The sequence below is a fragment of the Passer domesticus genome, chromosome Z, assembly GCF_036417665.1.
Source record: "Passer domesticus isolate bPasDom1 chromosome Z, bPasDom1.hap1, whole genome shotgun sequence".
NCBI lineage: Eukaryota > Metazoa > Chordata > Aves > Passeriformes > Passeridae > Passer > Passer domesticus.
In genome coordinates this window covers 8040723-8068323 of record NC_087512.1, presented here as the reverse complement: position 1 = coordinate 8068323, position 27601 = coordinate 8040723, and the positions used below count along the sequence as shown (strand labels likewise).

Genomic DNA, 27601 nt, shown 5'->3' with positions numbered 1-27601 from the left:
TTGACAGGTCTGGAAGGTTCTAGGCTTTTGGGGCAAAGAGGCTGTGGAGAGCAGCAGGTGTTTGTAGCCTTGCGTGTCAGTGATGTCCAGGCACGCTGGCGAAGTGGCGGAAGGCAAATGCTGGGAGCCGTTCCCGAAGAATGTGGATGGGCAGGCCGCTCGCTGCAGGAGAGGGTGAAGTTTGAGAGCATCTGAACAAGCTGAAGGTGTACTTGTCGGCGGGACATGAAGAGGTTAGTGCGTGAGTGCTGAGGGAAGTGTCAGATGGAGTTGCTAGGCCCCAGTGCATGGTATCTGAAAGGTGGCGTCATTCAGCAGAAGTTTGCAAGAAGTGGTAGAAGGGACGTGTAAGCCCTATATTTCTAAAGGGAAAAGCAGAAGAGTGTGGGAAGTAAGGAGCAGTCAGGCTGAGCTCTGAGTGAGGCAAGAAGATGAGGCTGCTTCTGCGGGAGACTCTGTGAAGGCCAGTGGAAAAGAAAGAGGTGATTGGTAGCGGGGAGCATGGCGTTCCATGTTGCAAAATGAGGCTGCTTGGCGGTTTTGGTGCTGTTGTATGGTTAGGGCTAGAGAGCAGTGGTGGATAGGGGCAGGGAAAGTGACCTTGTGTGCTTGGCTTTGTGCATAGTGCTTGCCAGTGTCCGCATGGCATGGCTGTGTGTGAGTCAGAGAGGCATGGATTGGATGGATGGAGCACGGTGTGGATCAAGCAGATGAGGTGCAGCGGTGCTGTGCAGCCTTCGGGCGTTTTTCTTGTTGTGCTTCTGTGCTGTTGGCCAAAGGCCAGCGGTGCTGTTGCATGGGGTGTGCTGCAGGCTGCTGCTAGGGCAGGTGCCATTGAGAAGGGTGGACGGGGTCTGTTTGGAGCAGGGCTTTGCGTAGGGGTTGAGTGGAGACGGCTTTCCCTGGCGCAGAGTGGTAGCAGTGCTAGAGAGAGGAGAGGCAGTGGCAAGTGTTTTGTGGTAGGTCTTTATTTCCAGTGGCATCAAGAAGAGAAGAAGTAGAAAAATAAAGAGGTGGATAAATAAATAAATAAATAAATAAATAAATAAATAAATAATGGGAGAAGTCAATAAATATGTAGAGCAAATCCTTTGTCCATGTCGGTGGGAGAGGCTGAATGGATGGATGGAGATGCAGTGGTTGAAGGGTGCGGGTGCGGTGCAGTTGTTGCAGGCCCGTGTGCGGTGGCAGGTGAGAGGAGGCGTGGGGTTGGAGGTGGCTGTGGGGCGTAGGTGTGGGTTGGCGTGTGGGTGTTTGCGCTAGCGGCGCATGGTGCGTGCGAGGTTGTGGAGGTGCTGTAAAGAGGCCCGAGCTTGGAGGCGGACGTGGTCCCAGGCGCAGGCGCTGTGGTTGTGGGCGTGCAGGAAGAGGTGGATGTCCCTGAAGTACTTGTTGATGGCGAGCAGCGGGTTGCGTGGTGCTTTGAAGGGCATGGCCCTGTCGGGGAGGCATTGCTCGAGGTGGTGGATGTGGTGCTGCAGTTTGTTGAGGAGCTGGTTGCGAGGCTGGCTGGGCCAGTGGTGGCGGGTGCTGTTGGAGCTGAGGGTGTGGAAGAGGTGCTGCAGGATGTGTAGGGCGGTGGCGGCGGCTTGGTGCGGCTGAAGGTTGTTGTGGAGGAGGGTGTCGGGGAAGAAGGGCGGCTGTTGCAGGTGGCAGGGCTGTGTGTGGCTGGCAGCCACGTCCTGGAGGAGGCGAAGCGCGTCGGCGGGGAAGGCGTCGTCGTGTGTCCAGAGGTGTTGGCAGGCCAGGCTGGTGGCCAGAGCGGTGAGGAGGAGCAGGAGCGGCGGGGCGGCGTGCGGCAGGCGTGGCCGTGCGTCTGTGGGCGCAGGCATGGTGGCTGTGTGGCTGCTGTCGGGTGCTGCAGGGCAGGAGCAGGCTGCTGAGGCTGGCTGGTGCTGCCGGTGCTGCTGGCGGCTGTGCTTGGGCTGGCGGTGGGCGCGTGGCTTTGTACGGCGGCAGCTTTCCCTTCATCGCTTTCCGATTGCCGGCAGTTTCTGTCTGTTGTTTCCAGTCTCTGCTGGTGGCTCTGGTGGTCTTGGGGAAGTGGTTTGCGTGGTTGGGCACGGTGGTGGCTGCGTGTGCCGGGGCTGCGCAAGCTGTGGGTCAGCGGCGTCGGGGTCAGGTGCGGTGCAGAGGGCTGTTGGGCGTTCCTTTGAGCTGCCGAGGCAGCTGGGAGGTGTGTGCTGTGCAGCTAAGTCTGTCTTGGTGGCTCGGCATGGTTTCCACCTGCAAAGGCCTGCTGGTGGCTGCGGTCACTTTTCCTTTCACTTTGTGGCTTGCCTTTCTTTTCCTCTTAGCTGCTGTTTTCCTTTTGTGGTTGCAAGGGAGGGATGTGCAGTGATGTCAGTGGGCGAGGGCTGGCAATTGCCCTGCTGTGCTAAATGGCCAGAGGCGGCGGCAGCGTTGAAGGGGCTGTCTGTGCAGGTGGGCCTTGGAGGCGTGAGGGTGTCCTTGCAGGGAGGCGCTGCAGCTGCTGTGTTTGGGAGGAGCGAGCAAGAAGGCAGGCAAGAAAGGCTGAGTGAAGAAGTGGGCCAAAGGGAAGGGCTTTGCTCGTCCTGTGGCGCGTGGTGCGATGGCTGTGGGCCTGGAGCAGGGCTCTGCTTTTGAGATCCATGCCTGAGTGGATGAGGCGGCTAAAGAGGAGTGTCCCGGTGAAAGAAATGGTGTTGTGTTTTGGGATTGCAGAGCCCTTGGCTGTGGAAGATTGTGTCCTGTTTGGGGCTCTTGAGTCCACGAGAGCTGTGGCGGTGTCGGAGGGGACGGCTCTGAAGTTGCCCAGTGATCCAGAGCATGTGGCTTCTCAGAAGGCTGAGGGAGCTGGTCTTCTTTGGCTGGAGTAGTGAAGGTTTGCCAGTAGTTTCAGATGGCCTTAGAAAAAGGCAGAAAGTGTGGGGAGACGTGAGGAGGAAATTGGCTTGTGCAAAGAGGAATTTGGAGTGTGCAAGGGGATGATGACTGTGGCCTGGTGGTGGCATGGTGGCATTGTTGCTGGTAGTGCTTGACAGGTCTGGAAGGTTCTAGGCTTTTGGGGCAAAGAGGCTGTGGAGAGCAGCAGGTGTTTGTAGCCTTGCGTGTCAATGATGTCCAGGCACGCTGGCGAAGTGGCGGAAGGCAAATGCTGGGAGCCGTTCCCGAAGAATGTGGATGGGCAGGCCGCTCGCTGCAGGAGAGGGTGAAGTTTGAGAGCATCTGAACAAGCTGAAGGTGTACTTGTCGGCGGGACATGAAGAGGTTAGTGCGTGAGTGCTGAGGGAAGTGTCAGATGGAGTTGCTAGGCCCCAGTGCATGGTATCTGAAAGGTGGCGTCATTCAGCGGAAGTTCGCAAGAAGTGGTAGAAGGGACGTGTAAGCCCTATATTTCTAAAGGGAAAAGCAGAAGAGTGTGGGAAGTAAGGAGCAGTCAGGCTGAGCTCTGAGTGAGGCAAGAAGATGCGGCTGCTTCTGCGGGAGACTCTGTGAAGGCCAATGGAAAAGAAAGAGGTGATTGGTAGCGGGGAGCATGGCGTTCCATGTTGCAAAATGAGGCTGCTTGGCGGTTTTGGTGCTGTTGTATGGTTAGGGCTAGAGAGCAGTGGTGGATAGGGGCAGGGAAAGTGACCTTGTGTGCTTGGCTTTGTGCATAGTGCTTGCCAGTGTCCGCATGGCATGGCTGTGTGTGAGTCAGAGAGGCATGGATTGGATGGATGGAGCACGGTGTGGATCAAGCAGATGAGGTGCAGCGGTGCTGTGCAGCCTTCGGGCGTTTTTCTTGTTGTGCTTCTGTGCTGTTGGCCAAAGGCCAGCGGTGCTGTTGCATGGGGTGTGCTGCAGGCTGCTGCTAGGGCAGGTGCCATTGAGAAGGGTGGACGGGGTCTGTTTGGAGCAGGGCTTTGCGTAGGGGTTGAGTGGAGACGGCTTTGCCCTGGCGCAAAGAGTGGTAGCAGTGCTAGAGAGAGGAGAGGCAGTGGCAAGTGTTTTGTGGTAGGTCTTTATTTCCAGTGGCATCAAGAAGAGAATAAGTAGAAAAATAAATAGGTGGATAAATAAATAAATAAATAAATAAATAAATAAATAAATAATGGCAGAAGTCAATAAATATGTAGAGCAAATCCTTTGTCCATGTCGGTGGGAGAGGCTGAATGGATGGATGGATGGATGGAGATGCAGTGGTTGAAGGGTGCGGGTGCGGTGCAGTTGTTGCAGGCCCGTGTGCGGTGGCAGGTGAGAGGAGGCGTGGGGTTGGAGGTGGCTGTGGGGTGTAGGTGTGGGTTGGCGTGTGGGTGTTTGCGCTAGCGGCGCATGGTGCGTGCGAGGTTGTGGAGGTGCTGTAAAGAGGCCCGAGCTTGGAGGCGGACGTGGTCCCAGGCGCAGGCGCTGTGGTTGTGGGCGTGCAGGAAGAGGTGGATGTCCCTGAAGTACTTGTTGATGGCGAGCAGCGGGTTGCGTGGTGCTTTGAAGGGCATGGCCCTGTCGGGGAGGCATTGCTCGAGGTGGTGGATGTGGTGCTGCAGTTTGTTGAGGAGCTGGTTGCGAGGCTGGCTGGGCCAGTGGTGGCGGGTGCTGTTGGAGCTGAGGGTGTGGAAGAGGTGCTGCAGGATGTGTAGGGCGGTGGCGGCGGCTTGGTGCGGCTGAAGGTTGTTGTGGAGGAGGGTGTCGGGGAAGAAGGGCGGCTGTTGCAGGTGGCAGGGCTGTGTGTGGCTGGCAGCCACGTCCTGGAGGAGGCGAAGCGCGTCGGCGGGGAAGGCGTCGTCGTGTGTCCAGAGGTGTTGGCAGGCCAGGCTGGTGGCCAGAGCGGTGAGGAGGAGCAGGAGCGGCGGGGCGGCGTGCGGCAGGCGTGTCCGTGCGTCTGTGGGCGCAGGCATGGTGGCTGTGTGGCTGCTGTCGGGTGCTGCAGGGCAGGAGCAGGCTGCTGAGGCTGGCTGGTGCTGCCGGTGCTGCTGGCGGCTGTGCTTGGGCTGGCGGTGGGCGCGTGGCTTTGTACGGCGGCAGCTTTCCCTTCATCGCTTTCCGATTGCCGGCAGTTTCTGTCTGTTGTTTCCAGTCTCTGCTGGTGGCTCTGGTGGTCTTGGGGAAGTGGTTTGCGTGGTTGGGCACGGTGGTGGCTGCGTGTGCCGGGGCTGCGCAAGCTGTGGGTCAGCGGCGTCGGGGTCAGGTGCGGTGCAGAGGGCTGTTGGGCGTTCCCTTTGAGCTGCCGAGGCAGCTGGGAGGTGTGTGCTGTGCAGCTAAGTCTGTCTTGGTGGCTCGGCATGGTTTCCACCTGCAAAGGCCTGCTGGTGGCTGCGGTCACTTTTCCTTTCACTTTGTGGCTTGCCTTTCTTTTCCTCTTAGCTGCTGTTTTCCTTTTGTGGTTGCAAGGGAGGGATGTGCAGTGATGTCAGTGGGCGAGGGCTGGCAATTGCCCTGCTGTGCTAAATGGCCAGAGGCGGCGGCAGCGTTGAAGGGGCTGTCTGTGCAGGTGGGCCTTGGAGGCGTGAGGGTGTCCTTGCAGGGAGGCGCTGCAGCTGCTGTGTTTGGGAGGAGCGAGCAAGAAGGCAGGCAAGAAAGGCTGAGTGAAGAAGTGGGCCAAAGGGAAGGGCTTTGCTCGTCCTGTGGCGCGTGGTGCGATGGCTGTGGGCCTGGAGCAGGGCTCTGCTTTTGAGATCCATGCCTGAGTGGATGAGGCGGCTAAAGAGGAGTGTCCCGGTGAAAGAAATGGTGTTGTGTTTTGGGATTGCAGAGCCCTTGGCTGTGGAAGATTGTGTCCTGTTTGGGGCTCTTGAGTCCACGAGAGCTGTGGCGGTGTCGGAGGGGACGGCTCTGAAGTTGCCCAGTGATCCAGAGCATGTGGCTTCTCAGAAGGCTGAGGGAGCTGGTCTTCTTTGGCTGGAGTAGTGAAGGTTTGCCAGTAGTTTCAGATGGCCTTAGAAAAAGGCAGAAAGTGTGGGGCGACGTGAGGAGGAAATTGGCTTGTGCAAAGAGGAATTTGGAGTGTGCAAGGGGATGATGACTGTGGCCTGGTGGTGGCATGGTGGCATTGTTGCTGGTAGTGCTTGACAGGTCTGGAAGGTTCTAGGCTTTTGGGGCAAAGAGGCTGTGGAGAGCAGCAGGTGTTTGTAGCCTTGCGTGTCAATGATGTCCAGGCACGCTGGCGAAGTGGCGGAAGGCAAATGCTGGGAGCCGTTCCCGAAGAATGTGGATGGGCAGGCCGCTCGCTGCAGGAGAGGGTGAAGTTTGAGAGCATCTGAACAAGCTGAAGGTGTACTTGTCGGCGGGACATGAAGAGGTTAGTGCGTGAGTGCTGAGGGAAGTGTCAGATGGAGTTGCTAGGCCCCAGTGCATGGTATCTGAAAGGTGGCGTCATTCAGCGGAAGTTCGCAAGAAGTGGTAGAAGGGACGTGTAAGCCCTATATTTCTAAAGGGAAAAGCAGAAGAGTGTGGGAAGTAAGGAGCAGTCAGGCTGAGCTCTGAGTGAGGCAAGAAGATGCGGCTGCTTCTGCGGGAGACTCTGTGAAGGCCAATGGAAAAGAAAGAGGTGATTGGTAGCGGGGAGCATGGCGTTCCATGTTGCAAAATGAGGCTGCTTGGCGGTTTTGGTGCTGTTGTATGGTTAGGGCTAGAGAGCAGTGGTGGATAGGGGCAGGGAAAGTGACCTTGTGTGCTTGGCTTTGTGCATAGTGCTTGCCAGTGTCCGCATGGCATGGCTGTGTGTGAGTCAGAGAGGCATGGATTGGATGGATGGAGCACGGTGTGGATCAAGCAGATGAGGTGCAGCGGTGCTGTCCAGCCTTCGGGCGTTTTTCTTGTTGTGCTTCTGTGCTGTTGGCCAAAGGCCAGCGGTGCTGTTGCATGGGGTGTGCTGCAGGCTGCTGCTAGGGCAGGTGCCATTGAGAAGGGTGGACGGGGTCTGTTTGGAGCAGGGCTTTGCGTAGGGGTTGAGTGGAGACGGCTTTGCCCTGGCGCAAAGAGTGGTAGCAGTGCTAGAGAGAGGAGAGGCAGTGGCAAGTGTTTTGTGGTAGGTCTTTATTTCCAGTGGCATCAAGAAGAGAAGAAGTAGAAAAATAAAGAGGTGGATAAATAAATAAATAAATAAATAAATAAATAAATAAATAATGGGAGAAGTCAATAAATATGTAGAGCAAATCCTTTGTCCATGTCGGTGGGAGAGGCTGAATGGATGGATGGAGATGCAGTGGTTGAAGGGTGCGGGTGCGGTGCAGTTGTTGCAGGCCCGTGTGCGGTGGCAGGTGAGAGGAGGCGTGGGGTTGGAGGTGGCTGTGGGGCGTAGGTGTGGGTTGGCGTGTGGGTGTTTGCGCTAGCGGCGCATGGTGCGTGCGAGGTTGTGGAGGTGCTGTAAAGAGGCCCGAGCTTGGAGGCGGACGTGGTCCCAGGCGCAGGCGCTGTGGTTGTGGGCGTGCAGGAAGAGGTGGATGTCCCTGAAGTACTTGTTGATGGCGAGCAGCGGGTTGCGTGGTGCTTTGAAGGGCATGGCCCTGTCGGGGAGGCATTGCTCGAGGTGGTGGATGTGGTGCTGCAGTTTGTTGAGGAGCTGGTTGCGAGGCTGGCTGGGCCAGTGGTGGCGGGTGCTGTTGGAGCTGAGGGTGTGGAAGAGGTGCTGCAGGATGTGTAGGGCGGTGGCGGCGGCTTGGTGCGGCTGAAGGTTGTTGTGGAGGAGGGTGTCGGGGAAGAAGGGCGGCTGTTGCAGGTGGCAGGGCTGTGTGTGGCTGGCAGCCACGTCCTGGAGGAGGCGAAGCGCGTCGGCGGGGAAGGCGTCGTCGTGTGTCCAGAGGTGTTGGCAGGCCAGGCTGGTGGCCAGAGCGGTGAGGAGGAGCAGGAGCGGCGGGGCGGCGTGCGGCAGGCGTGTCCGTGCGTCTGTGGGCGCAGGCATGGTGGCTGTGTGGCTGCTGTCGGGTGCTGCAGGGCAGGAGCAGGCTGCTGAGGCTGGCTGGTGCTGCCGGTGCTGCTGGCGGCTGTGCTTGGGCTGGCGGTGGGCGCGTGGCTTTGTACGGCGGCAGCTTTCCCTTCATCGCTTTCCGATTGCCGGCAGTTTCTGTCTGTTGTTTCCAGTCTCTGCTGGTGGCTCTGGTGGTCTTGGGGAAGTGGTTTGCGTGGTTGGGCACGGTGGTGGCTGCGTGTGCCGGGGCTGCGCAAGCTGTGGGTCAGCGGCGTCGGGGTCAGGTGCGGTGCAGAGGGCTGTTGGGCGTTCCTTTGAGCTGCCGAGGCAGCTGGGAGGTGTGTGCTGTGCAGCTAAGTCTGTCTTGGTGGCTCGGCATGGTTTCCACCTGCAAAGGCCTGCTGGTGGCTGCGGTCACTTTTCCTTTCACTTTGTGGCTTGCCTTTCTTTTCCTCTTAGCTGCTGTTTTCCTTTTGTGGTTGCAAGGGAGGGATGTGCAGTGATGTCAGTGGGCGAGGGCTGGCAATTGCCCTGCTGTGCTAAATGGCCAGAGGCGGCGGCAGCGTTGAAGGGGCTGTCTGTGCAGGTGGGCCTTGGAGGCGTGAGGGTGTCCTTGCAGGGAGGCGCTGCAGCTGCTGTGTTTGGGAGGAGCGAGCAAGAAGGCAGGCAAGAAAGGCTGAGTGAAGAAGTGGGCCAAAGGGAAGGGCTTTGCTCGTCCTGTGGCGCGTGGTGCGATGGCTGTGGGCCTGGAGCAGGGCTCTGCTTTTGAGATCCATGCCTGAGTGGATGAGGCGGCTAAAGAGGAGTGTCCCGGTGAAAGAAATGGTGTTGTGTTTTGGGATTGCAGAGCCCTTGGCTGTGGAAGATTGTGTCCTGTTTGGGGCTCTTGAGTCCACGAGAGCTGTGGCGGTGTCGGAGGGGACGGCTCTGAAGTTGCCCAGTGATCCAGAGCATGTGGCTTCTCAGAAGGCTGAGGGAGCTGGTCTTCTTTGGCTGGAGTAGTGAAGGTTTGCCAGTAGTTTCAGATGGCCTTAGAAAAAGGCAGAAAGTGTGGGGAGACGTGAGGAGGAAATTGGCTTGTGCAAAGAGGAATTTGGAGTGTGCAAGGGGATGATGACTGTGGCCTGGTGGTGGCATGGTGGCATTGTTGCTGGTAGTGCTTGACAGGTCTGGAAGGTTCTAGGCTTTTGGGGCAAAGAGGCTGTGGAGAGCAGCAGGTGTTTGTAGCCTTGCGTGTCAATGATGTCCAGGCACGCTGGCGAAGTGGCGGAAGGCAAATGCTGGGAGCCGTTCCCGAAGAATGTGGATGGGCAGGCCGCTCGCTGCAGGAGAGGGTGAAGTTTGAGAGCATCTGAACAAGCTGAAGGTGTACTTGTCGGCGGGACATGAAGAGGTTAGTGCGTGAGTGCTGAGGGAAGTGTCAGATGGAGTTGCTAGGCCCCAGTGCATGGTATCTGAAAGGTGGCGTCATTCAGCGGAAGTTCGCAAGAAGTGGTAGAAGGGACGTGTAAGCCCTATATTTCTAAAGGGAAAAGCAGAAGAGTGTGGGAAGTAAGGAGCAGTCAGGCTGAGCTCTGAGTGAGGCAAGAAGATGCGGCTGCTTCTGCGGGAGACTCTGTGAAGGCCAATGGAAAAGAAAGAGGTGATTGGTAGCGGGGAGCATGGCGTTCCATGTTGCAAAATGAGGCTGCTTGGCGGTTTTGGTGCTGTTGTATGGTTAGGGCTAGAGAGCAGTGGTGGATAGGGGCAGGGAAAGTGACCTTGTGTGCTTGGCTTTGTGCATAGTGCTTGCCAGTGTCCGCATGGCATGGCTGTGTGTGAGTCAGAGAGGCATGGATTGGATGGATGGAGCACGGTGTGGATCAAGCAGATGAGGTGCAGCGGTGCTGTGCAGCCTTCGGGCGTTTTTCTTGTTGTGCTTCTGTGCTGTTGGCCAAAGGCCAGCGGTGCTGTTGCATGGGGTGTGCTGCAGGCTGCTGCTAGGGCAGGTGCCATTGAGAAGGGTGGACGGGGTCTGTTTGGAGCAGGGCTTTGCGTAGGGGTTGAGTGGAGACGGCTTTGCCCTGGCGCAAAGAGTGGTAGCAGTGCTAGAGAGAGGAGAGGCAGTGGCAAGTGTTTTGTGGTAGGTCTTTATTTCCAGTGGCATCAAGAAGAGAATAAGTAGAAAAATAAATAGGTGGATAAATAAATAAATAAATAAATAAATAAATAAATAAATAATGGCAGAAGTCAATAAATATGTAGAGCAAATCCTTTGTCCATGTCGGTGGGAGAGGCTGAATGGATGGATGGATGGATGGAGATGCAGTGGTTGAAGGGTGCGGGTGCGGTGCAGTTGTTGCAGGCCCGTGTGCGGTGGCAGGTGAGAGGAGGCGTGGGGTTGGAGGTGGCTGTGGGGTGTAGGTGTGGGTTGGCGTGTGGGTGTTTGCGCTAGCGGCGCATGGTGCGTGCGAGGTTGTGGAGGTGCTGTAAAGAGGCCCGAGCTTGGAGGCGGACGTGGTCCCAGGCGCAGGCGCTGTGGTTGTGGGCGTGCAGGAAGAGGTGGATGTCCCTGAAGTACTTGTTGATGGCGAGCAGCGGGTTGCGTGGTGCTTTGAAGGGCATGGCCCTGTCGGGGAGGCATTGCTCGAGGTGGTGGATGTGGTGCTGCAGTTTGTTGAGGAGCTGGTTGCGAGGCTGGCTGGGCCAGTGGTGGCGGGTGCTGTTGGAGCTGAGGGTGTGGAAGAGGTGCTGCAGGATGTGTAGGGCGGTGGCGGCGGCTTGGTGCGGCTGAAGGTTGTTGTGGAGGAGGGTGTCGGGGAAGAAGGGCGGCTGTTGCAGGTGGCAGGGCTGTGTGTGGCTGGCAGCCACGTCCTGGAGGAGGCGAAGCGCGTCGGCGGGGAAGGCGTCGTCGTGTGTCCAGAGGTGTTGGCAGGCCAGGCTGGTGGCCAGAGCGGTGAGGAGGAGCAGGAGCGGCGGGGCGGCGTGCGGCAGGCGTGTCCGTGCGTCTGTGGGCGCAGGCATGGTGGCTGTGTGGCTGCTGTCGGGTGCTGCAGGGCAGGAGCAGGCTGCTGAGGCTGGCTGGTGCTGCCGGTGCTGCTGGCGGCTGTGCTTGGGCTGGCGGTGGGCGCGTGGCTTTGTACGGCGGCAGCTTTCCCTTCATCGCTTTCCGATTGCCGGCAGTTTCTGTCTGTTGTTTCCAGTCTCTGCTGGTGGCTCTGGTGGTCTTGGGGAAGTGGTTTGCGTGGTTGGGCACGGTGGTGGCTGCGTGTGCCGGGGCTGCGCAAGCTGTGGGTCAGCGGCGTCGGGGTCAGGTGCGGTGCAGAGGGCTGTTGGGCGTTCCCTTTGAGCTGCCGAGGCAGCTGGGAGGTGTGTGCTGTGCAGCTAAGTCTGTCTTGGTGGCTCGGCATGGTTTCCACCTGCAAAGGCCTGCTGGTGGCTGCGGTCACTTTTCCTTTCACTTTGTGGCTTGCCTTTCTTTTCCTCTTAGCTGCTGTTTTCCTTTTGTGGTTGCAAGGGAGGGATGTGCAGTGATGTCAGTGGGCGAGGGCTGGCAATTGCCCTGCTGTGCTAAATGGCCAGAGGCGGCGGCAGCGTTGAAGGGGCTGTCTGTGCAGGTGGGCCTTGGAGGCGTGAGGGTGTCCTTGCAGGGAGGCGCTGCAGCTGCTGTGTTTGGGAGGAGCGAGCAAGAAGGCAGGCAAGAAAGGCTGAGTGAAGAAGTGGGCCAAAGGGAAGGGCTTTGCTCGTCCTGTGGCGCGTGGTGCGATGGCTGTGGGCCTGGAGCAGGGCTCTGCTTTTGAGATCCATGCCTGAGTGGATGAGGCGGCTAAAGAGGAGTGTCCCGGTGAAAGAAATGGTGTTGTGTTTTGGGATTGCAGAGCCCTTGGCTGTGGAAGATTGTGTCCTGTTTGGGGCTCTTGAGTCCACGAGAGCTGTGGCGGTGTCGGAGGGGACGGCTCTGAAGTTGCCCAGTGATCCAGAGCATGTGGCTTCTCAGAAGGCTGAGGGAGCTGGTCTTCTTTGGCTGGAGTAGTGAAGGTTTGCCAGTAGTTTCAGATGGCCTTAGAAAAAGGCAGAAAGTGTGGGGCGACGTGAGGAGGAAATTGGCTTGTGCAAAGAGGAATTTGGAGTGTGCAAGGGGATGATGACTGTGGCCTGGTGGTGGCATGGTGGCATTGTTGCTGGTAGTGCTTGACAGGTCTGGAAGGTTCTAGGCTTTTGGGGCAAAGAGGCTGTGGAGAGCAGCAGGTGTTTGTAGCCTTGCGTGTCAATGATGTCCAGGCACGCTGGCGAAGTGGCGGAAGGCAAATGCTGGGAGCCGTTCCCGAAGAATGTGGATGGGCAGGCCGCTCGCTGCAGGAGAGGGTGAAGTTTGAGAGCATCTGAACAAGCTGAAGGTGTACTTGTCGGCGGGACATGAAGAGGTTAGTGCGTGAGTGCTGAGGGAAGTGTCAGATGGAGTTGCTAGGCCCCAGTGCATGGTATCTGAAAGGTGGCGTCATTCAGCGGAAGTTCGCAAGAAGTGGTAGAAGGGACGTGTAAGCCCTATATTTCTAAAGGGAAAAGCAGAAGAGTGTGGGAAGTAAGGAGCAGTCAGGCTGAGCTCTGAGTGAGGCAAGAAGATGCGGCTGCTTCTGCGGGAGACTCTGTGAAGGCCAATGGAAAAGAAAGAGGTGATTGGTAGCGGGGAGCATGGCGTTCCATGTTGCAAAATGAGGCTGCTTGGCGGTTTTGGTGCTGTTGTATGGTTAGGGCTAGAGAGCAGTGGTGGATAGGGGCAGGGAAAGTGACCTTGTGTGCTTGGCTTTGTGCATAGTGCTTGCCAGTGTCCGCATGGCATGGCTGTGTGTGAGTCAGAGAGGCATGGATTGGATGGATGGAGCACGGTGTGGATCAAGCAGATGAGGTGCAGCGGTGCTGTCCAGCCTTCGGGCGTTTTTCTTGTTGTGCTTCTGTGCTGTTGGCCAAAGGCCAGCGGTGCTGTTGCATGGGGTGTGCTGCAGGCTGCTGCTAGGGCAGGTGCCATTGAGAAGGGTGGACGGGGTCTGTTTGGAGCAGGGCTTTGCGTAGGGGTTGAGTGGAGACGGCTTTGCCCTGGCGCAAAGAGTGGTAGCAGTGCTAGAGAGAGGAGAGGCAGTGGCAAGTGTTTTGTGGTAGGTCTTTATTTCCAGTGGCATCAAGAAGAGAAGAAGTAGAAAAATAAAGAGGTGGATAAATAAATAAATAAATAAATAAATAAATAAATAAATAATGGGAGAAGTCAATAAATATGTAGAGCAAATCCTTTGTCCATGTCGGTGGGAGAGGCTGAATGGATGGATGGAGATGCAGTGGTTGAAGGGTGCGGGTGCGGTGCAGTTGTTGCAGGCCCGTGTGCGGTGGCAGGTGAGAGGAGGCGTGGGGTTGGAGGTGGCTGTGGGGCGTAGGTGTGGGTTGGCGTGTGGGTGTTTGCGCTAGCGGCGCATGGTGCGTGCGAGGTTGTGGAGGTGCTGTAAAGAGGCCCGAGCTTGGAGGCGGACGTGGTCCCAGGCGCAGGCGCTGTGGTTGTGGGCGTGCAGGAAGAGGTGGATGTCCCTGAAGTACTTGTTGATGGCGAGCAGCGGGTTGCGTGGTGCTTTGAAGGGCATGGCCCTGTCGGGGAGGCATTGCTCGAGGTGGTGGATGTGGTGCTGCAGTTTGTTGAGGAGCTGGTTGCGAGGCTGGCTGGGCCAGTGGTGGCGGGTGCTGTTGGAGCTGAGGGTGTGGAAGAGGTGCTGCAGGATGCGTAGGGCGGTGGCGGCGGCTTGGTGCGGCTGGAGGTTGTTGTGGAGGAGGGTGTCGGGGAAGAAGGGCGGCTGTTGCAGGTGGCAGGGCTGTGTGTGGCTGGCAGCCACGTCCTGGAGGAGGCGAAGCGCGTCGGCGGGGAAGGCGTCGTCGTGTGTCCAGAGGTGTTGGCAGGCCAGGCTGGTGGCCAGAGCGGTGAGGAGGAGCAGGAGCGGCGGGGCGGCTTGCGGCAGGCGTGGCCGTGCGTCTGTGGGCGCAGGCATGGTGGCTGTGTGGCTGCTGTCGGGTGCTGCAGGGCAGGAGCAGGCTGCTGAGGCTGGCTGGTGCTGCCGGTGCTGCTGGCGGCTGTGCTTGGGCTGGCGGTGGGCGCGTGGCTTTGTACGGCGGCAGCTTTCCCTTCATCGCTTTCCGATTGCCGGCAGTTTCTGTCTGTTGTTTCCAGTCTCTGCTGGTGGCTCTGGTGGTCTTGGGGAAGTGGTTTGCGTGGTTGGGCACGGTGGTGGCTGCGTGTGCCGGGGCTGCGCAAGCTGTGGGTCAGCGGCGTCGGGGTCAGGTGCGGTGCAGAGGGCTGTTGGGCGTTCCCTTTGAGCTGCCGAGGCAGCTGGGAGGTGTGTGCAGTGCAGCTAAGTCTGTCTTGGTGGCTCGGCATGGTTTCCACCTGCAAAGGCCTGCTGGTGGCTGCGGTCACTTTTCCTTTCACTTTGTGGCTTGCCTTTCTTTTCCTCTTAGCTGCTGTTTTCCTTTTGTGGTTGCAAGGGAGGGATGTGCAGTGATGTCAGTGGGCGAGGGCTGGCAATTGCCCTGCTGTGCTAAATGGCCAGAGGCGGCGGCAGCGTTGAAGGGGCTGTCTGTGCAGGTGGGCCTTGGAGGCGTGAGGGTGTCCTTGCAGGGAGGCGCTGCAGCTGCTGTGTTTGGGAGGAGCGAGCAAGAAGGCAGGCAAGAAAGGCTGAGTGAAGAAGTGGGCCAAAGGGAAGGGCTTTGCTCGTCCTGTGGCGCGTGGTGCGATGGCTGTGGGCCTGGAGCAGGGCTCTGCTTTTGAGATCCATGCCTGAGTGGATGAGGCGGCCAAAGAGGAGTGTCCCGGTGAAAGAAATGGTGTTGCGTTTTGGGATTGCAGAGCCCTTGGCTGTGGAAGATTGTGTCCTGTTTGGGGCTCTTGAGTCCACGAGAGCTGTGGCGGTGTCGGAGGGGACGGCTCTGAAGTTGCCCAGTGATCCAGAGCATGTGGCTTCTCAGAAGGCTGAGGGAGCTGGTCTTCTTTGGCTGGAGTAGTGAAGGTTTGCCAGTAGTTTCAGATGGCCTTAGAAAAAGGCAGAAAGTGTGGGGAGACGTGAGGAGGAAATTGGCTTGTGCAAAGAGGAATTTGGAGTGTGCAAGGGGATGATGACTGTGGCCTGGTGGTGGCATGGTGGCATTGTTGCTGGTAGTGCTTGACAGGTCTGGAAGGTTCTAGGCTTTTGGGGCAAAGAGGCTGTGGAGAGCAGCAGGTGTTTGTAGCCTTGCGTGTCAATGATGTCCAGGCACGCTGGCGAAGTGGCGGAAGGCAAATGCTGGGAGCCGTTCCCGAAGAATGTGGATGGGCAGGCCGCTCGCTGCAGGAGAGGGTGAAGTTTGAGAGCATCTGAACAAGCTGAAGGTGTACTAGTCGGCGGGACATGAAGAGGTTGGTGCGTGAGTGCTGAGGGAAGTGTCAGATGGAGTTGCTAGGCCCCAGTGCATGGTATCTGAAAGGTGGCGTCATTCAGCGGAAGTTCGCAAGAAGTGGTAGAAGGGACGTGTAAGCCCTATATTTCTAAAGGGAAAAGCAGAAGAGTGTGGGAAGTAAGGAGCAGTCAGGCTGAGCTCTGAGTGAGGCAAGAAGATGCGGCTGCTTCTGCGGGAGACTCTGTGAAGGCCAATGGAAAAGAAAGAGGTGATTGGTAGCGGGGAGCATGGCGTTCCATGTTGCAAAATGAGGCTGCTTGGCGGTTTTGGTGCTGTTGTATGGTTAGGGCTAGAGAGCAGTGGTGGATAGGGGCAGGGAAAGTGACCTTGTGTGCTTGGCTTTGTGCATAGTGCTTGCCAGTGTCCGCATGGCATGGCTGTGTGTGAGTCAGAGAGGCATGGATTGGATGGATGGAGCACGGTGTGGATCAAGCAGATGAGGTGCAGCGGTGCTGTCCAGCCTTCGGGCGTTTTTCTTGTTGTGCTTCTGTGCTGTTGGCCAAAGGCCAGCGGTGCTGTTGCATGGGGTGTGCTGCAGGCTGCTGCTAGGGCAGGTGCCATTGAGAAGGGTGGACGGGGTCTGTTTGGAGCAGGGCTTTGCGTAGGGGTTGAGTGGAGACGGCTTTGCCCTGGCGCAAAGAGTGGTAGCAGTGCTAGAGAGAGGAGAGGCAGTGGCAAGTGTTTTGTGGTAGGTCTTTATTTCCAGTGGCATCAAGAAGAGAATAAGTAGAAAAATAAAGAGGTGGATAAATAAATAAATAAATAAATAAATAAATAAATAAATAATGGGAGAAGTCAATAAATATGTAGAGCAAATCCTTTGTCCATGTCGGTGGGAGAGGCTGAATGGATGGATGGAGATGCAGTGGTTGAAGGGTGCGGGTGCGGTGCAGTTGTTGCAGGCCCGTGTGCGGTGGCAGGTGAGAGGAGGCGTGGGGTTGGAGGTGGCTGTGGGGCGTAGGTGTGGGTTGGCGTGTGGGTGTTTGCGCTAGCGGCGCATGGTGCGTGCGAGGTTGTGGAGGTGCTGTAAAGAGGCCCGAGCTTGGAGGCGGACGTGGTCCCAGGCGCAGGCGCTGTGGTTGTGGGCGTGCAGGAAGAGGTGGATGTCCCTGAAGTACTTGTTGATGGCGAGCAGCGGGTTGCGTGGTGCTTTGAAGGGCATGGCCCTGTCGGGGAGGCATTGCTCGAGGTGGTGGATGTGGTGCTGCAGTTTGTTGAGGAGCTGGTTGCGAGGCTGGCTGGGCCAGTGGTGGCGGGTGCTGTTGGAGCTGAGGGTGTGGAAGAGGTGCTGCAGGATGTGTAGGGCGGTGGCGGCGGCTTGGTGCGGCTGGAGGTTGTTGTGGAGGAGGGTGTCGGGGAAGAAGGGCGGCTGTTGCAGGTGGCAGGGCTGTGTGTGGCTGGCAGCCACGTCCTGGAGGAGGCGAAGCGCGTCGGCGGGGAAGGCGTCGTCGTGTGTCCAGAGGTGTTGGCAGGCCAGGCTGGTGGCCAGAGCGGTGAGGAGGAGCAGGAGCGGCGGGGCGGCGTGCGGCAGGCGTGGCCGTGCGTCTGTGGGCGCAGGCATGGTGGCTGTGTGGCTGCTGTCGGGTGCTGCAGGGCAGGAGCAGGCTGCTGAGGCTGGCTGGTGCTGCCGGTGCTGCTGGCGGCTGTGCTTGGGCTGGCGGTGGGCGCGTGGCTTTGTACGGCAGCAGCTTTCCCTTCATCGCTTTCCGATTGCCGGCAGTTTCTGTCTGTTGTTTCCAGTCTCTGCTGGTGGCTCTGGTGGTCTTGGGGAAGTGGTTTGCGTGGTTGGGCACGGTGGTGGCTGCGTGTGCCGGGGCTGCGCAAGCTGTGGGTCAGAGGCGTCGGGGTCAGGTGCGGTGCAGAGGGCTGTTGGGCGTTCCCTTTGAGCTGCCGAGGCAGCTGGGAGGTGTGTGCTGTGCAGCTAAGTCTGTCTTGGTGGCTCGGCATGGTTTCCACCTGCAAAGGCCTGCTGGTGGCTGCGGTCACTTTTCCTTTCACTTTGTGGCTTGCCTTTCTTTTCCTCTTAGCTGCTGTTTTCCTTTTGTGGTTGCAAGGGAGGGATGTGCAGTGATGTCAGTGGGCGAGGGCTGGCAATTGCCCTGCTGTGCTAAATGGCCAGAGGCGGCGGCAGCGTTGAAGGGGCTGTCTGTGCAGGTGGGCCTTGGAGGCGTGAGGGTGTCCTTGCAGGGAGGCGCTGCAGCTGCTGTGTTTGGGAGGAGCGAGCAAGAAGGCAGGCAAGAAAGGCTGAGTGAAGAAGTGGGCCAAAGGGAAGGGCTTTGCTCGTCCTGTGGCGCGTGGTGCGATGGCTGTGGGCCTGGAGCAGGGCTCTGCTTTTGAGATCCATACCTGAGTGGATGAGGCGGCTAAAGAGGAGTGTCCCGGTGAAAGAAATGGTGTTGTGTTTTGGGATTGCAGAGCCCTTGGCTGTGGAAGATTGTGTCCTGTTTGGGGCTCTTGAGTCCACGAGAGCTGTGGCGATGTCGGAGGGGACAGCTCTGAAGTTGCCCAGTGATCCAGAGCATGTGGCTTCTCAGAAGGCTGAGGGAGCTGGTCTTCTTTGGCTGGAGTAGTGAAGGTTTGCCAGTAGTTTCAGATGGCCTTAGAAAAAGGCAGAAAGTGTGGGGAGACGTGAGGAGGAAATTGGCTTGTGCAAAGAGGAATTTGGAGTGTGCAAGGGGATGATGACTGTGGCCTGGTGGTGGCATGGTGGCATTGTTGCTGGTAGTGCTTGACAGGTCTGGAAGGTTCTAGGCTTTTGGGGCAAAGAGGCTGTGGAGAGCAGCAGGTGTTTGTAGCCTTGCGTGTCAGTGATGTCCAGGCACGCTGGCGAAGTGGCGGAAGGCAAATGCTGGGAGCCGTTCCCGAAGAATGTGGATGGGCAGGCCGCTCGCTGCAGGAGAGGGTGAAGTTTGAGAGCATCTGAACAAGCTGAAGGTGTACTTGTCGGCGGGACATGAAGAGGTTAGTGCGTGAGTGCTGAGGGAAGTGTCAGATGGAGTTGCTAGGCCCCAGTGCATGGTATCTGAAAGGTGGCGTCATTCAGCGGAAGTTTGCAAGAAGTGGTAGAAGGGACGTGTAAGCCCTATATTTCTAAAGGGAAAAGCAGAAGAGTGTGGGAAGTAAGGAGCAGTCAGGCTGAGCTCTGAGTGAGGCAAGAAGATGAGGCTGCTTCTGCGGGAGACTCTGTGAAGGCCAATGGAAAAGAAAGAGGTGATTGGTAGCGGGGAGCATGGCGTTCCATGTTGCAAAATGAGGCTGCTTGGCGGTTTTGGTGCTGTTGTATGGTTAGGGCTAGAGAGCAGTGGTGGATAGGGGCAGGGAAAGTGACCTTGTGTGCTTGGCTTTGTGCATAGTGCTTGCCAGTGTCCGCATGGCATGGCTGTGTGTGAGTCAGAGAGGCATGGATTGGATGGATGGAGCACGGTGTGGATCAAGCAGATGAGGTGCAGCAGTGCTGTGCAGCCTTCGGGCGTTTTTCTTGTTGTGCTTGTGTGCTGTTGGCCAAAGGCCGGCAGTGCTGTTGCATGGGGTGTGCTGCAGGCTGCTGCTAGGGCAGGTGCCATTGAGAAGGGTGGACGGGGTCTGTTTGGAGCAGGGCTTTGCGTAGGGGTTGAGTGGAGACGGCTTTGCCCTGGCGCAAAGAGTGGTAGCAGTGCTAGAGAGAGGAGAGGCAGTGGCAAGTGTTTTGTGGTAGGTCTTTATTTCCAGTGGCATCAAGAAGAGAATAAGTAGAAAAATAAAGAGGTGGATAAATAAATAAATAAATAAATAAATAAATAAATAAATAAATAAATAATGGGAGAAGTCAATAAATATGTAGAGCAAATCCTTTGTCCATGTCGGTGGGAGAGGCTGAATGGATGGATGGATGGAGATGCAGTGGTTGAAGGGTGCGGGTGCGGTGCAGTTGTTGCAGGCCCGTGTGCGGTGGCAGGTGAGAGGAGGCGTGGGGTTGGAGGTGGCTGTGGGGCGTAGGTGTGGGTTGGCGTGTGGGTGTTTGCGCTAGCGGCGCATGGTGCGTGCGAGGTTGTGGAGGTGCTGTAAAGAGGCCCGAGCTTGGAGGCGGACGTGGTCCCAGGCGCAGGCGCTGTGGTTGTGGGCGTGCAGGAAGAGGTGGATGTCCCTGAAGTACTTGTTGATGGCGAGCAGCGGGTTGCGTGGTGCTTTGAAGGGCATGGCCCTGTCGGGGAGGCATTGCTCGAGGTGGTGGATGTGGTGCTGCAGTTTGTTGAGGAGCTGGTTGCGAGGCTGGCTGGGCCAGTGGTGGCGGGTGCTGTTGGAGCTGAGGGTGTGGAAGAGGTGCTGCAGGATGTGTAGGGCGGTGGCGGCGGCTTGGTGCGGCTGAAGGTTGTTGTGGAGGAGGGTGTCGGGGAAGAAGGGCGGCTGTTGCAGGTGGCAGGGCTGTGTGTGGCTGGCAGCCACGTCCTGGAGGAGGCGAAGCGCGTCGGCGGGGAAGGCGTCGTCGTGTGTCCAGAGGTGTTGGCAGGCCAGGCTGGTGGCCAGAGCGGTGAGGAGGAGCAGGAGCAGCGGGGCGGCGTGCGGCAGGCGTGGCCGTGCGTCTGTGGGCGCAGGCATGGTGGCTGTGTGGCTGCTGTCGGGTGCTGCAGGGCAGGAGCAGGCTGCTGAGGCTGGCTGGTGCTGCCGGTGCTGCTGGCGGCTGTGCTTGGGCTGGCGGTGGGCGCGTGGCTTTGTACGGCGGCAGCTTTCCCTTCATCGCTTTCCGATTGCCGGCAGTTTCTGTCTGTTGTTTCCAGTCTCTGCTGGTGGCTCTGGTGGTCTTGGGGAAGTGGTTTGCGTGGTTGGGCACGGTGGTGGCTGCGTGTGCCGGGGCTGCGCAAGCTGTGGGTCAGAGGCGTCGGGGTCAGGTGCGGTGCAGAGGGCTGTTGGGCGTTCCCTTTGAGCTGCCGAGGCAGCTGGGAGGTGTGTGCTGTGCAGCTAAGTCTGTCTTGGTGGCTCGGCATGGTTTCCACCTGCAAAGGCCTGCTGGTGGCTGCGGTCACTTTTCCTTTCACTTTGTGGCTTGCCTTTCTTTTCCTCTTAGCTGCTGTTTTCCTTTTGTGGTTGCAAGGGAGGGATGTGCAGTGATGTCAGTGGGCGAGGGCTGGCAATTGCCCTGCTGTGCTAAATGGCCAGAGGCGGCGGCAGCGTTGAAGGGGCTGTCTGTGCAGGTGGGCCTTGGAGGCGTGAGGGTGTCCTTGCAGGGAGGCGCTGCAGCTGCTGTGTTTGGGAGGAGCGAGCAAGAAGGCAGGCAAGAAAGGCTGAGTGAAGAAGTGGGCCAAAGGGAAGGGCTTTGCTCGTCCTGTGGCGCGTGGTGCGATGGCTGTGGGCCTGGAGCAGGGCTCTGCTTTTGAGATCCATGCCTGAGTGGATGAGGCGGCTAAAGAGGAGTGTCCCGGTGAAAGAAATGGTGTTGTGTTTTGGGATTGCAGAGCCCTTGGCTGTGGAAGATTGTGTCCTGTTTGGGGCTCTTGAGTCCACGAGAGCTGTGGCGGTGTCGGAGGGGACGGCTCTGAAGTTGCCCAGTGATCCAGAGCATGTGGCTTCTCAGAAGGCTGAGGGAGCTGGTCTTCTTTGGCTGGAGTAGTGAAGGTTTGCCAGTAGTTTCAGATGGCCTTAGAAAAAGGCAGAAAGTGTGGGGAGACGTGAGGAGGAAATTGGCTTGTGCAAAGAGGAATTTGGAGTGTGCAAGGGGATGATGACTGTGGCCTGGTGGTGGCATGGTGGCATTGTTGCTGGTAGTGCTTGACAGGTCTGGAAGGTTCTAGGCTTTTGGGGCAAAGAGGCTGTGGAGAGCAGCAGGTGTTTGTAGCCTTGCGTGTCAATGATGTCCAGGCACGCTGGCGAAGTGGCGGAAGGCAAATGCTGGGAGCCGTTCCCGAAGAATGTGGATGGGCAGGCCGCTCGCTGCAGGAGAGGGTGAAGTTTGAGAGCATCTGAACAAGCTGAAGGTGTACTTGTCGGCGGGACATGAAGAGGTTAGTGCGTGAGTGCTGAGGGAAGTGTCAGATGGAGTTGCTAGGCCCCAGTGCATGGTATCTGAAAGGTGGCGTCATTCAGCGGAAGTTCGCAAGAAGTGGTAGAAGGGACGTGTAAGCCCTATATTTCTAAAGGGAAAAGCAGAAGAGTGTGGGAAGTAAGGAGCAGTCAGGCTGAGCTCTGAGTGAGGCAAGAAGATGCGGCTGCTTCTGCGGGAGACTCTGTGAAGGCCAATGGAAAAGAAAGAGGTGATTGGTAGCGGGGAGCATGGCGTTCCATGTTGCAAAATGAGGCTGCTTGGCGGTTTTGGTGCTGTTGTATGGTTAGGGCTAGAGAGCAGTGGTGGATAGGGGCAGGGAAAGTGACCTTGTGTGCTTGGCTTTGTGCATAGTGCTTGCCAGTGTCCGCATGGCATGGCTGTGTGTGAGTCAGAGAGGCATGGATTGGATGGATGGAGCACGGTGTGGATCAAGCAGATGAGGTGCAGCGGTGCTGTGCAGCCTTCGGGCGTTTTTCTTGTTGTGCTTCTGTGCTGTTGGCCAAAGGCCAGCGGTGCTGTTGCATGGGGTGTGATGCAGGCTGCTGCTAGGGCAGGTGCCATTGAGAAGGGTGGACGGGGTCTGTTTGGAGCAGGGCTTTGCGTAGGGGTTGAGTGGAGACGGCTTTGCCCTGGCGCAAAGAGTGGTAGCAGTGCTAGAGAGAGGAGAGGCAGTGGCAAGTGTTTTGTGGTAGGTCTTTATTTCCAGTGGCATCAAGAAGAGAATAAGTAGAAAAATAAAGAGGTGGATAAATAAATAAATAAATAAATAAATAAATAATGGGAGAAGTCAATAAATATGTAGAGCAAATCCTTTGTCCATGTCGGTGGGAGAGGCTGAATGGATGGATGGAGATGCAGTGGTTGAAGGGTGCGGGTGCGGTGCAGTTGTTGCAGGCCCGTGTGCGGTGGCAGGTGAGAGGAGGCGTGGGGTTGGAGGTGGCTGTGGGGCGTAGGTGTGGGTTGGCGTGTGGGTGTTTGCGCTAGCGGCGCATGGTGCGTGCGAGGTTGTGGAGGTGCTGTAAAGAGGCCCGAGCTTGGAGGCGGACGTGGTCCCAGGCGCAGGCGCTGTGGTTGTGGGCGTGCAGGAAGAGGTGGATGTCCCTGAAGTACTTGTTGATGGCGAGCAGCGGGTTGCGTGGTGCTTTGAAGGGCATGGCCCTGTCGGGGAGGCATTGCTCGAGGTGGTGGATGTGGTGCTGCAGTTTGTTGAGGAGCTGGTTGCGAGGCTGGCTGGGCCAGTGGTGGCGGGTGCTGTTGGAGCTGAGGGTGTGAAAGAGGTGCTGCAGGATGTGTAGGGCGGTGGTGGCGGCTTGGTGCGGCTGAAGGTTGTTGTGGAGGAGGGTGTCGGGGAAGAAGGGCGGCTGTTGCAGGTGGCAGGGCTGTGCGTGGCTGGCAGCCACGTCCTGGAGGAGGCGAAGCGCGTCGGCGGGGAAGGCGTCGTCGTGTGTCCAGAGGTGTTGGCAGGCCAGGCTGGTGGCCAGAGCGGTGAGGAGGAGCAGGAGCGGCGGGGCGGCGTGCGGCAGGCGTGGCCGTGCGTCTGTGGGCGCAGGCATGGTGGCTGTGTGGCTGCTGTCGGGTGCTGCAGGGCAGGAGCAGGCTGCTGAGGCTGGCTGGTGCTGCCGGTGCTGCTGGCGGCTGTGCTTGGGCTGGCGGTGGGTGCGTGGCTTTGTACGGCGGCAGCTTTCCCTTCATCGCTTTCCGATTGCCGGCAGTTTCTGTCTGTTGTTTCCAGTCTCTGCTGGTGGCTCTGGTGGTCTTGGGGAAGTGGTTTGCGTGGTTGGGCACGGTGGTGGCTGCGTGTGCCGGGGCTGCGCAAGCTGTGGGTCAGCGGCGTCGGGGTCAGGTGCGGTGCAGAGGGCTGTTGGGCGTTCCCTTTGAGCTGCCGAGGCAGCTGGGAGGTGTGTGCTGTGCAGCTAAGTCTGTCTTGGTGGCTCGGCATGGTTTCCACCTGCAAAGGCCTGCTGGTGGCTGCGGTCACTTTTCCTTTCACTTTGTGGCTTGCCTTTCTTTTCCTCTTAGCTGCTGTTTTCCTTTTGTGGTTGCAAGGGAGGGATGTGCAGTGATGTCAGTGGGCGAGGGCTGGCAATTGCCCTGCTGTGCTAAATGGCCAGAGGCGGCGGCAGCGTTGAAGGGGCTGTCTGTGCAGGTGGGCCTTGGAGGCGTGAGGGTGTCCTTGCAGGGAGGCGCTGCAGCTGCTGTGTTTGGGAGGAGCGAGCAAGAAGGCAGGCAAGAAAGGCTGAGTGAAGAAGTGGGCCAAAGGGAAGGGCTTTGCTCGTCCTGTGGCGCGTGGTGCGATGGCTGTGGGCCTGGAGCAGGGCTCTGCTTTTGAGATCCATGCCTGAGTGGATGAGGCGGCTAAAGAGGAGTGTCCCGGTGAAAGAAATGGTGTTGTGTTTTGGGATTGCAGAGCCCTTGGCTGTGGAAGATTGTGTCCTGTTTGGGGCTCTTGAGTCCACGAGAGCTGTGGCGGTGTCGGAGGGGACGGCTCTGAAGTTGCCCAGTGATCCAGAGCATGTGGCTTCTCAGAAGGCTGAGGGAGCTGGTCTTCTTTGGCTGGAGTAGTGAAGGTTTGCCAGTAGTTTCAGATGGCCTTAGAAAAAGGCAGAAAGTGTGGGGAGACGTGAGGAGGAAATTGGCTTGTGCAAAGAGGAATTTGGAGTGTGCAAGGGGATGATGACTGTGGCCTGGTGGTGGCATGGTGGCATTGTTGCTGGTAGTGCTTGACAGGTCTGGAAGGTTCTAGGCTTTTGGGGCAAAGAGGCTGTGGAGAGCAGCAGGTGTTTGTAGCCTTGCGTGTCAATGATGTCCAGGCACGCTGGCGAAGTGGCGGAAGGCAAATGCTGGGAGCCGTTCCCGAAGAATGTGGATGGGCAGGCCGCTCGCTGCAGGAGAGGGTGAAGTTTGAGAGCATCTGAACAAGCTGAAGGTGTACTTGTCGGCGGGACATGAAGAGGTTAGTGCGTGAGTGCTGAGGGAAGTGTCAGATGGAGTTGCTAGGCCCCAGTGCATGGTATCTGAAAGGTGGCGTCATTCAGCGGAAGTTCGCAAGAAGTGGTAGAAGGGACGTGTAAGCCCTATATTTCTAAAGGGAAAAGCAGAAGAGTGCGGGAAGTAAGGAGCAGTCAGGCTGAGCTCTGAGTGAGGCAAGAAGATGCGGCTGCTTCTGCGGGAGACTCTGTGAAGGCCAATGGAAAAGAAAGAGGTGATTGGTAGCGGGGAGCATGGCGTTCCATGTTGCAAAATGAGGCTGCTTGGCGGTTTTGGTGCTGTTGTATGGTTAGGGCTAGAGAGCAGTGGTGGATAGGGGCAGGGAAAGTGACCTTGTGTGCTTGGCTTTGTGCATAGTGCTTGCCAGTGTCCGCATGGCATGGCTGTGTGTGAGTCAGAGAGGCATGGATTGGATGGATGGAGCACGGTGTGGATCAAGCAGATGAGGTGCAGCGGTGCTGTCCAGCCTTCGGGCGTTTTTCTTGTTGTGCTTCTGTGCTGTTGGCCAAAGGCCAGCGGTGCTGTTGCATGGGGTGTGCTGCAGGCTGCTGCTAGGGCAGGTGCCATTGAGAAGGGTGGACGGGGTCTGTTTGGAGCAGGGCTTTGCGTAGGGGTTGAGTGGAGACGGCTTTGCCCTGGCGCAAAGAGTGGTAGCAGTGCTAGAGAGAGGAGAGGCAGTGGCAAGTGTTTTGTGGTAGGTCTTTATTTCCAGTGGCATCAAGAAGAGAATAAGTAGAAAAATAAAGAGGTGGATAAATAAATAAATAAATAAATAAATAAATAATGGGAGAAGTCAATAAATATGTAGAGCAAATCCTTTGTCCATGTCGGTGGGAGAGGCTGAATGGATGGATGGAGATGCAGTGGTTGAAGGGTGCGGGTGCGGTGCAGTTGTTGCAGGCCCGTGTGCGGTGGCAGGTGAGAGGAGGCGTGGGGTTGGAGGTGGCTGTGGGGCGTAGGTGTGGGTTGGCGTGTGGGTGTTTGCGCTAGCGGCGCATGGTGCGTGCGAGGTTGTGGAGGTGCTGTAAAGAGGCCCGAGCTTGGAGGCGGACGTGGTCCCAGGCGCAGGCGCTGTGGTTGTGGGCGTGCAGGAAGAGGTGGATGTCCCTGAAGTACTTGTTGATGGCGAGCAGCGGGTTGCGTGGTGCTTTGAAGGGCATGGCCCTGTCGGGGAGGCATTGCTCGAGGTGGTGGATGTGGTGCTGCAGTTTGTTGAGGAGCTGGTTGCGAGGCTGGCTGGGCCAGTGGTGGCGGGTGCTGTTGGAGCTGAGGGTGTGGAAGAGGTGCTGCAGGATGTGTAGGGCGGTGGCGGCGGCTTGGTGCGGCTGAAGGTTGTTGTGGAGGAGGGTGTCGGGGAAGAAGGGCGGCTGTTGCAGGTGGCAGGGCTGTGTGTGGCTGGCAGCCACGTCCTGGAGGAGGCGAAGCGCGTCGGCGGGGAAGGCGTCGTCGTGTGTCCAGAGGTGTTGGCAGGCCAGGCTGGTGGCCAGAGCGGTGAGGAGGAGCAGGAGCGGCGGGGCGGCGTGCGGCAGGCGTGGCCGTGCGTCTGTGGGCGCAGGCATGGTGGCTGTGTGGCTGCTGTCGGGTGCTGCAGGGCAGGAGCAGGCTGCTGAGGCTGGCTGGTGCTGCCGGTGCTGCTGGCAGCTGTGCTTGGGCTGGCGGTGGGCGCGTGGCTTTGTACGGCGGCAGCTTTCCCTTCATCGCTTTCCGATTGCCGGCAGTTTCTGTCTGTTGTTTCCAGTCTCTGCTGGTGGCTCTGGTGGTCTTGGGGAAGTGGTTTGCGTGGTTGGGCACGGTGGTGGCTGCGTGTGCCGGGGCTGCGCAAGCTGTGGGTCAGTGGCGTCGGGGTCAGGTGCGGTGCAGAGGGCTGTTGGGCGTTCCCTTTGAGCTGCCGAGGCAGCTGGGAGGTGTGTGCTGTGCAGCTAAGTCTGTCTTGGTGGCTCGGCATGGTTTCCACCTGCAAAGGCCTGCTGGTGGCTGCGGTCACTTTTCCTTTCACTTTGTGGCTTGCCTTTCTTTTCCTCTTAGCTGCTGTTTTCCTTTTGTGGTTGCAAGGGAGGGATGTGCAGTGATGTCAGTGGGCGAGGGCTGGCAATTGCCCTGCTGTGCTAAATGGCCAGAGGCGGCGGCAGCGTTGAAGGGGCTGTCTGTGCAGGTGGGCCTTGGAGGCGTGAGGGTGTCCTTGCAGGGAGGCGCTGCAGCTGCTGTGTTTGGGAGGAGCGAGCAAGAAGGCAGGCAAGAAAGGCTGAGTGAAGAAGTGGGCCAAAGGGAAGGGCTTTGCTCGTCCTGTGGCGCGTGGTGCGATGGCTGTGGGCCTGGAGCAGGGCTCTGCTTTTGAGATCCATGCCTGAGTGGATGAGGCGGCTAAAGAGGAGTGTCCCGGTGAAAGAAATGGTGTTGTGTTTTGGGATTGCAGAGCCCTTGGCTGTGGAAGATTGTGTCCTGTTTGGGGCTCTTGAGTCCACGAGAGCTGTGGCGGTGTCGGAGGGGACGGCTCTGAAGTTGCCCAGTGATCCAGAGCATGTGGCTTCTCAGAAGGCTGAGGGAGCTGGTCTTCTTTGGCTGGAGTAGTGAAGGTTTGCCAGTAGTTTCAGATGGCCTTAGAAAAAGGCAGAAAGTGTGGGGAGACGTGAGGAGGAAATTGGCTTGTGCAAAGAGGAATTTGGAGTGTGCAAGGGGATGATGACTGTGGCCTGGTGGTGGCATGGTGGCATTGTTGCTGGTAGTGCTTGACAGGTCTGGAAGGTTCTAGGCTTTTGGGGCAAAGAGGCTGTGGAGAGCAGCAGGTGTTTGTAGCCTTGCGTGTCAATGATGTCCAGGCACGCTGGCGAAGTGGCGGAAGGCAAATGCTGGGAGCCGTTCCCGAAGAATGTGGATGGGCAGGCCGCTCGCTGCAGGAGAGGGTGAAGTTTGAGAGCATCTGAACAAGCTGAAGGTGTACTTGTCGGCGGGACATGAAGAGGTTAGTGCGTGAGTGCTGAGGGAAGTGTCAGATGGAGTTGCTAGGCCCCAGTGCATGGTATCTGAAAGGTGGCGTCATTCAGCGGAAGTTCGCAAGAAGTGGTAGAAGGGACGTGTAAGCCCTATATTTCTAAAGGGAAAAGCAGAAGAGTGTGGGAAGTAAGGAGCAGTCAGGCTGAGCTCTGAGTGAGGCAAGAAGATGCGGCTGCTTCTGCGGGAGACTCTGTGAAGGCCAATGGAAAAGAAAGAGGTGATTGGTAGCGGGGAGCATGGCGTTCCATGTTGCAAAATGAGGCTGCTTGGCGGTTTTGGTGCTGTTGTATGGTTAGGGCTAGAGAGCAGTG

General features: G+C 58.0%; 10 protein-coding genes across 27 annotated transcripts in view; 1 reads left to right on the top strand and 9 right to left on the bottom strand.

Annotated features, from left to right (window-relative positions):
• The window catches only part of UBAP2 (ubiquitin associated protein 2), a 192464-nt gene that overhangs the window by 85779 nt on the left and 79084 nt on the right, over positions 1 to 27601 (top strand). The window lies entirely within an intron of this gene.
• Positions 1260 to 1832, bottom strand: LOC135290064 (interferon-like). Its single transcript, XM_064403976.1, has one exon. It carries the CDS (start codon positions 1830 to 1832, stop codon positions 1260 to 1262), a length of 573 nt encoding a protein of 190 aa, XP_064260046.1.
• Positions 4269 to 4841, bottom strand: LOC135290063 (interferon-like). Its single transcript, XM_064403975.1, has one exon. It carries the CDS (start codon positions 4839 to 4841, stop codon positions 4269 to 4271), a length of 573 nt encoding a protein of 190 aa, XP_064260045.1.
• Positions 7271 to 7843, bottom strand: LOC135290059 (interferon-like). The gene has a single exon (XM_064403972.1). It carries the CDS (start codon positions 7841 to 7843, stop codon positions 7271 to 7273), a length of 573 nt encoding a protein of 190 aa, XP_064260042.1.
• LOC135290058 (interferon-like) lies at positions 10280 to 10852 on the bottom strand. The gene has a single exon (XM_064403971.1). The coding sequence runs from the start codon at positions 10850 to 10852 to the stop codon at positions 10280 to 10282; it is 573 nt and encodes a 190-aa protein (XP_064260041.1).
• Positions 13282 to 13854, bottom strand: LOC135290056 (interferon-like). Its single transcript, XM_064403969.1, has one exon. It carries the CDS (start codon positions 13852 to 13854, stop codon positions 13282 to 13284), a length of 573 nt encoding a protein of 190 aa, XP_064260039.1.
• LOC135290048 (interferon-like) lies at positions 16284 to 16856 on the bottom strand. Its single transcript, XM_064403947.1, has one exon. The coding sequence runs from the start codon at positions 16854 to 16856 to the stop codon at positions 16284 to 16286; it is 573 nt and encodes a 190-aa protein (XP_064260017.1).
• LOC135290047 (interferon-like) lies at positions 19298 to 19870 on the bottom strand. Its single transcript, XM_064403946.1, has one exon. The coding sequence runs from the start codon at positions 19868 to 19870 to the stop codon at positions 19298 to 19300; it is 573 nt and encodes a 190-aa protein (XP_064260016.1).
• Positions 22292 to 22864, bottom strand: LOC135290045 (interferon-like). Its single transcript, XM_064403945.1, has one exon. The coding sequence runs from the start codon at positions 22862 to 22864 to the stop codon at positions 22292 to 22294; it is 573 nt and encodes a 190-aa protein (XP_064260015.1).
• Positions 25286 to 25858, bottom strand: LOC135290043 (interferon-like). The gene has a single exon (XM_064403941.1). The coding sequence runs from the start codon at positions 25856 to 25858 to the stop codon at positions 25286 to 25288; it is 573 nt and encodes a 190-aa protein (XP_064260011.1).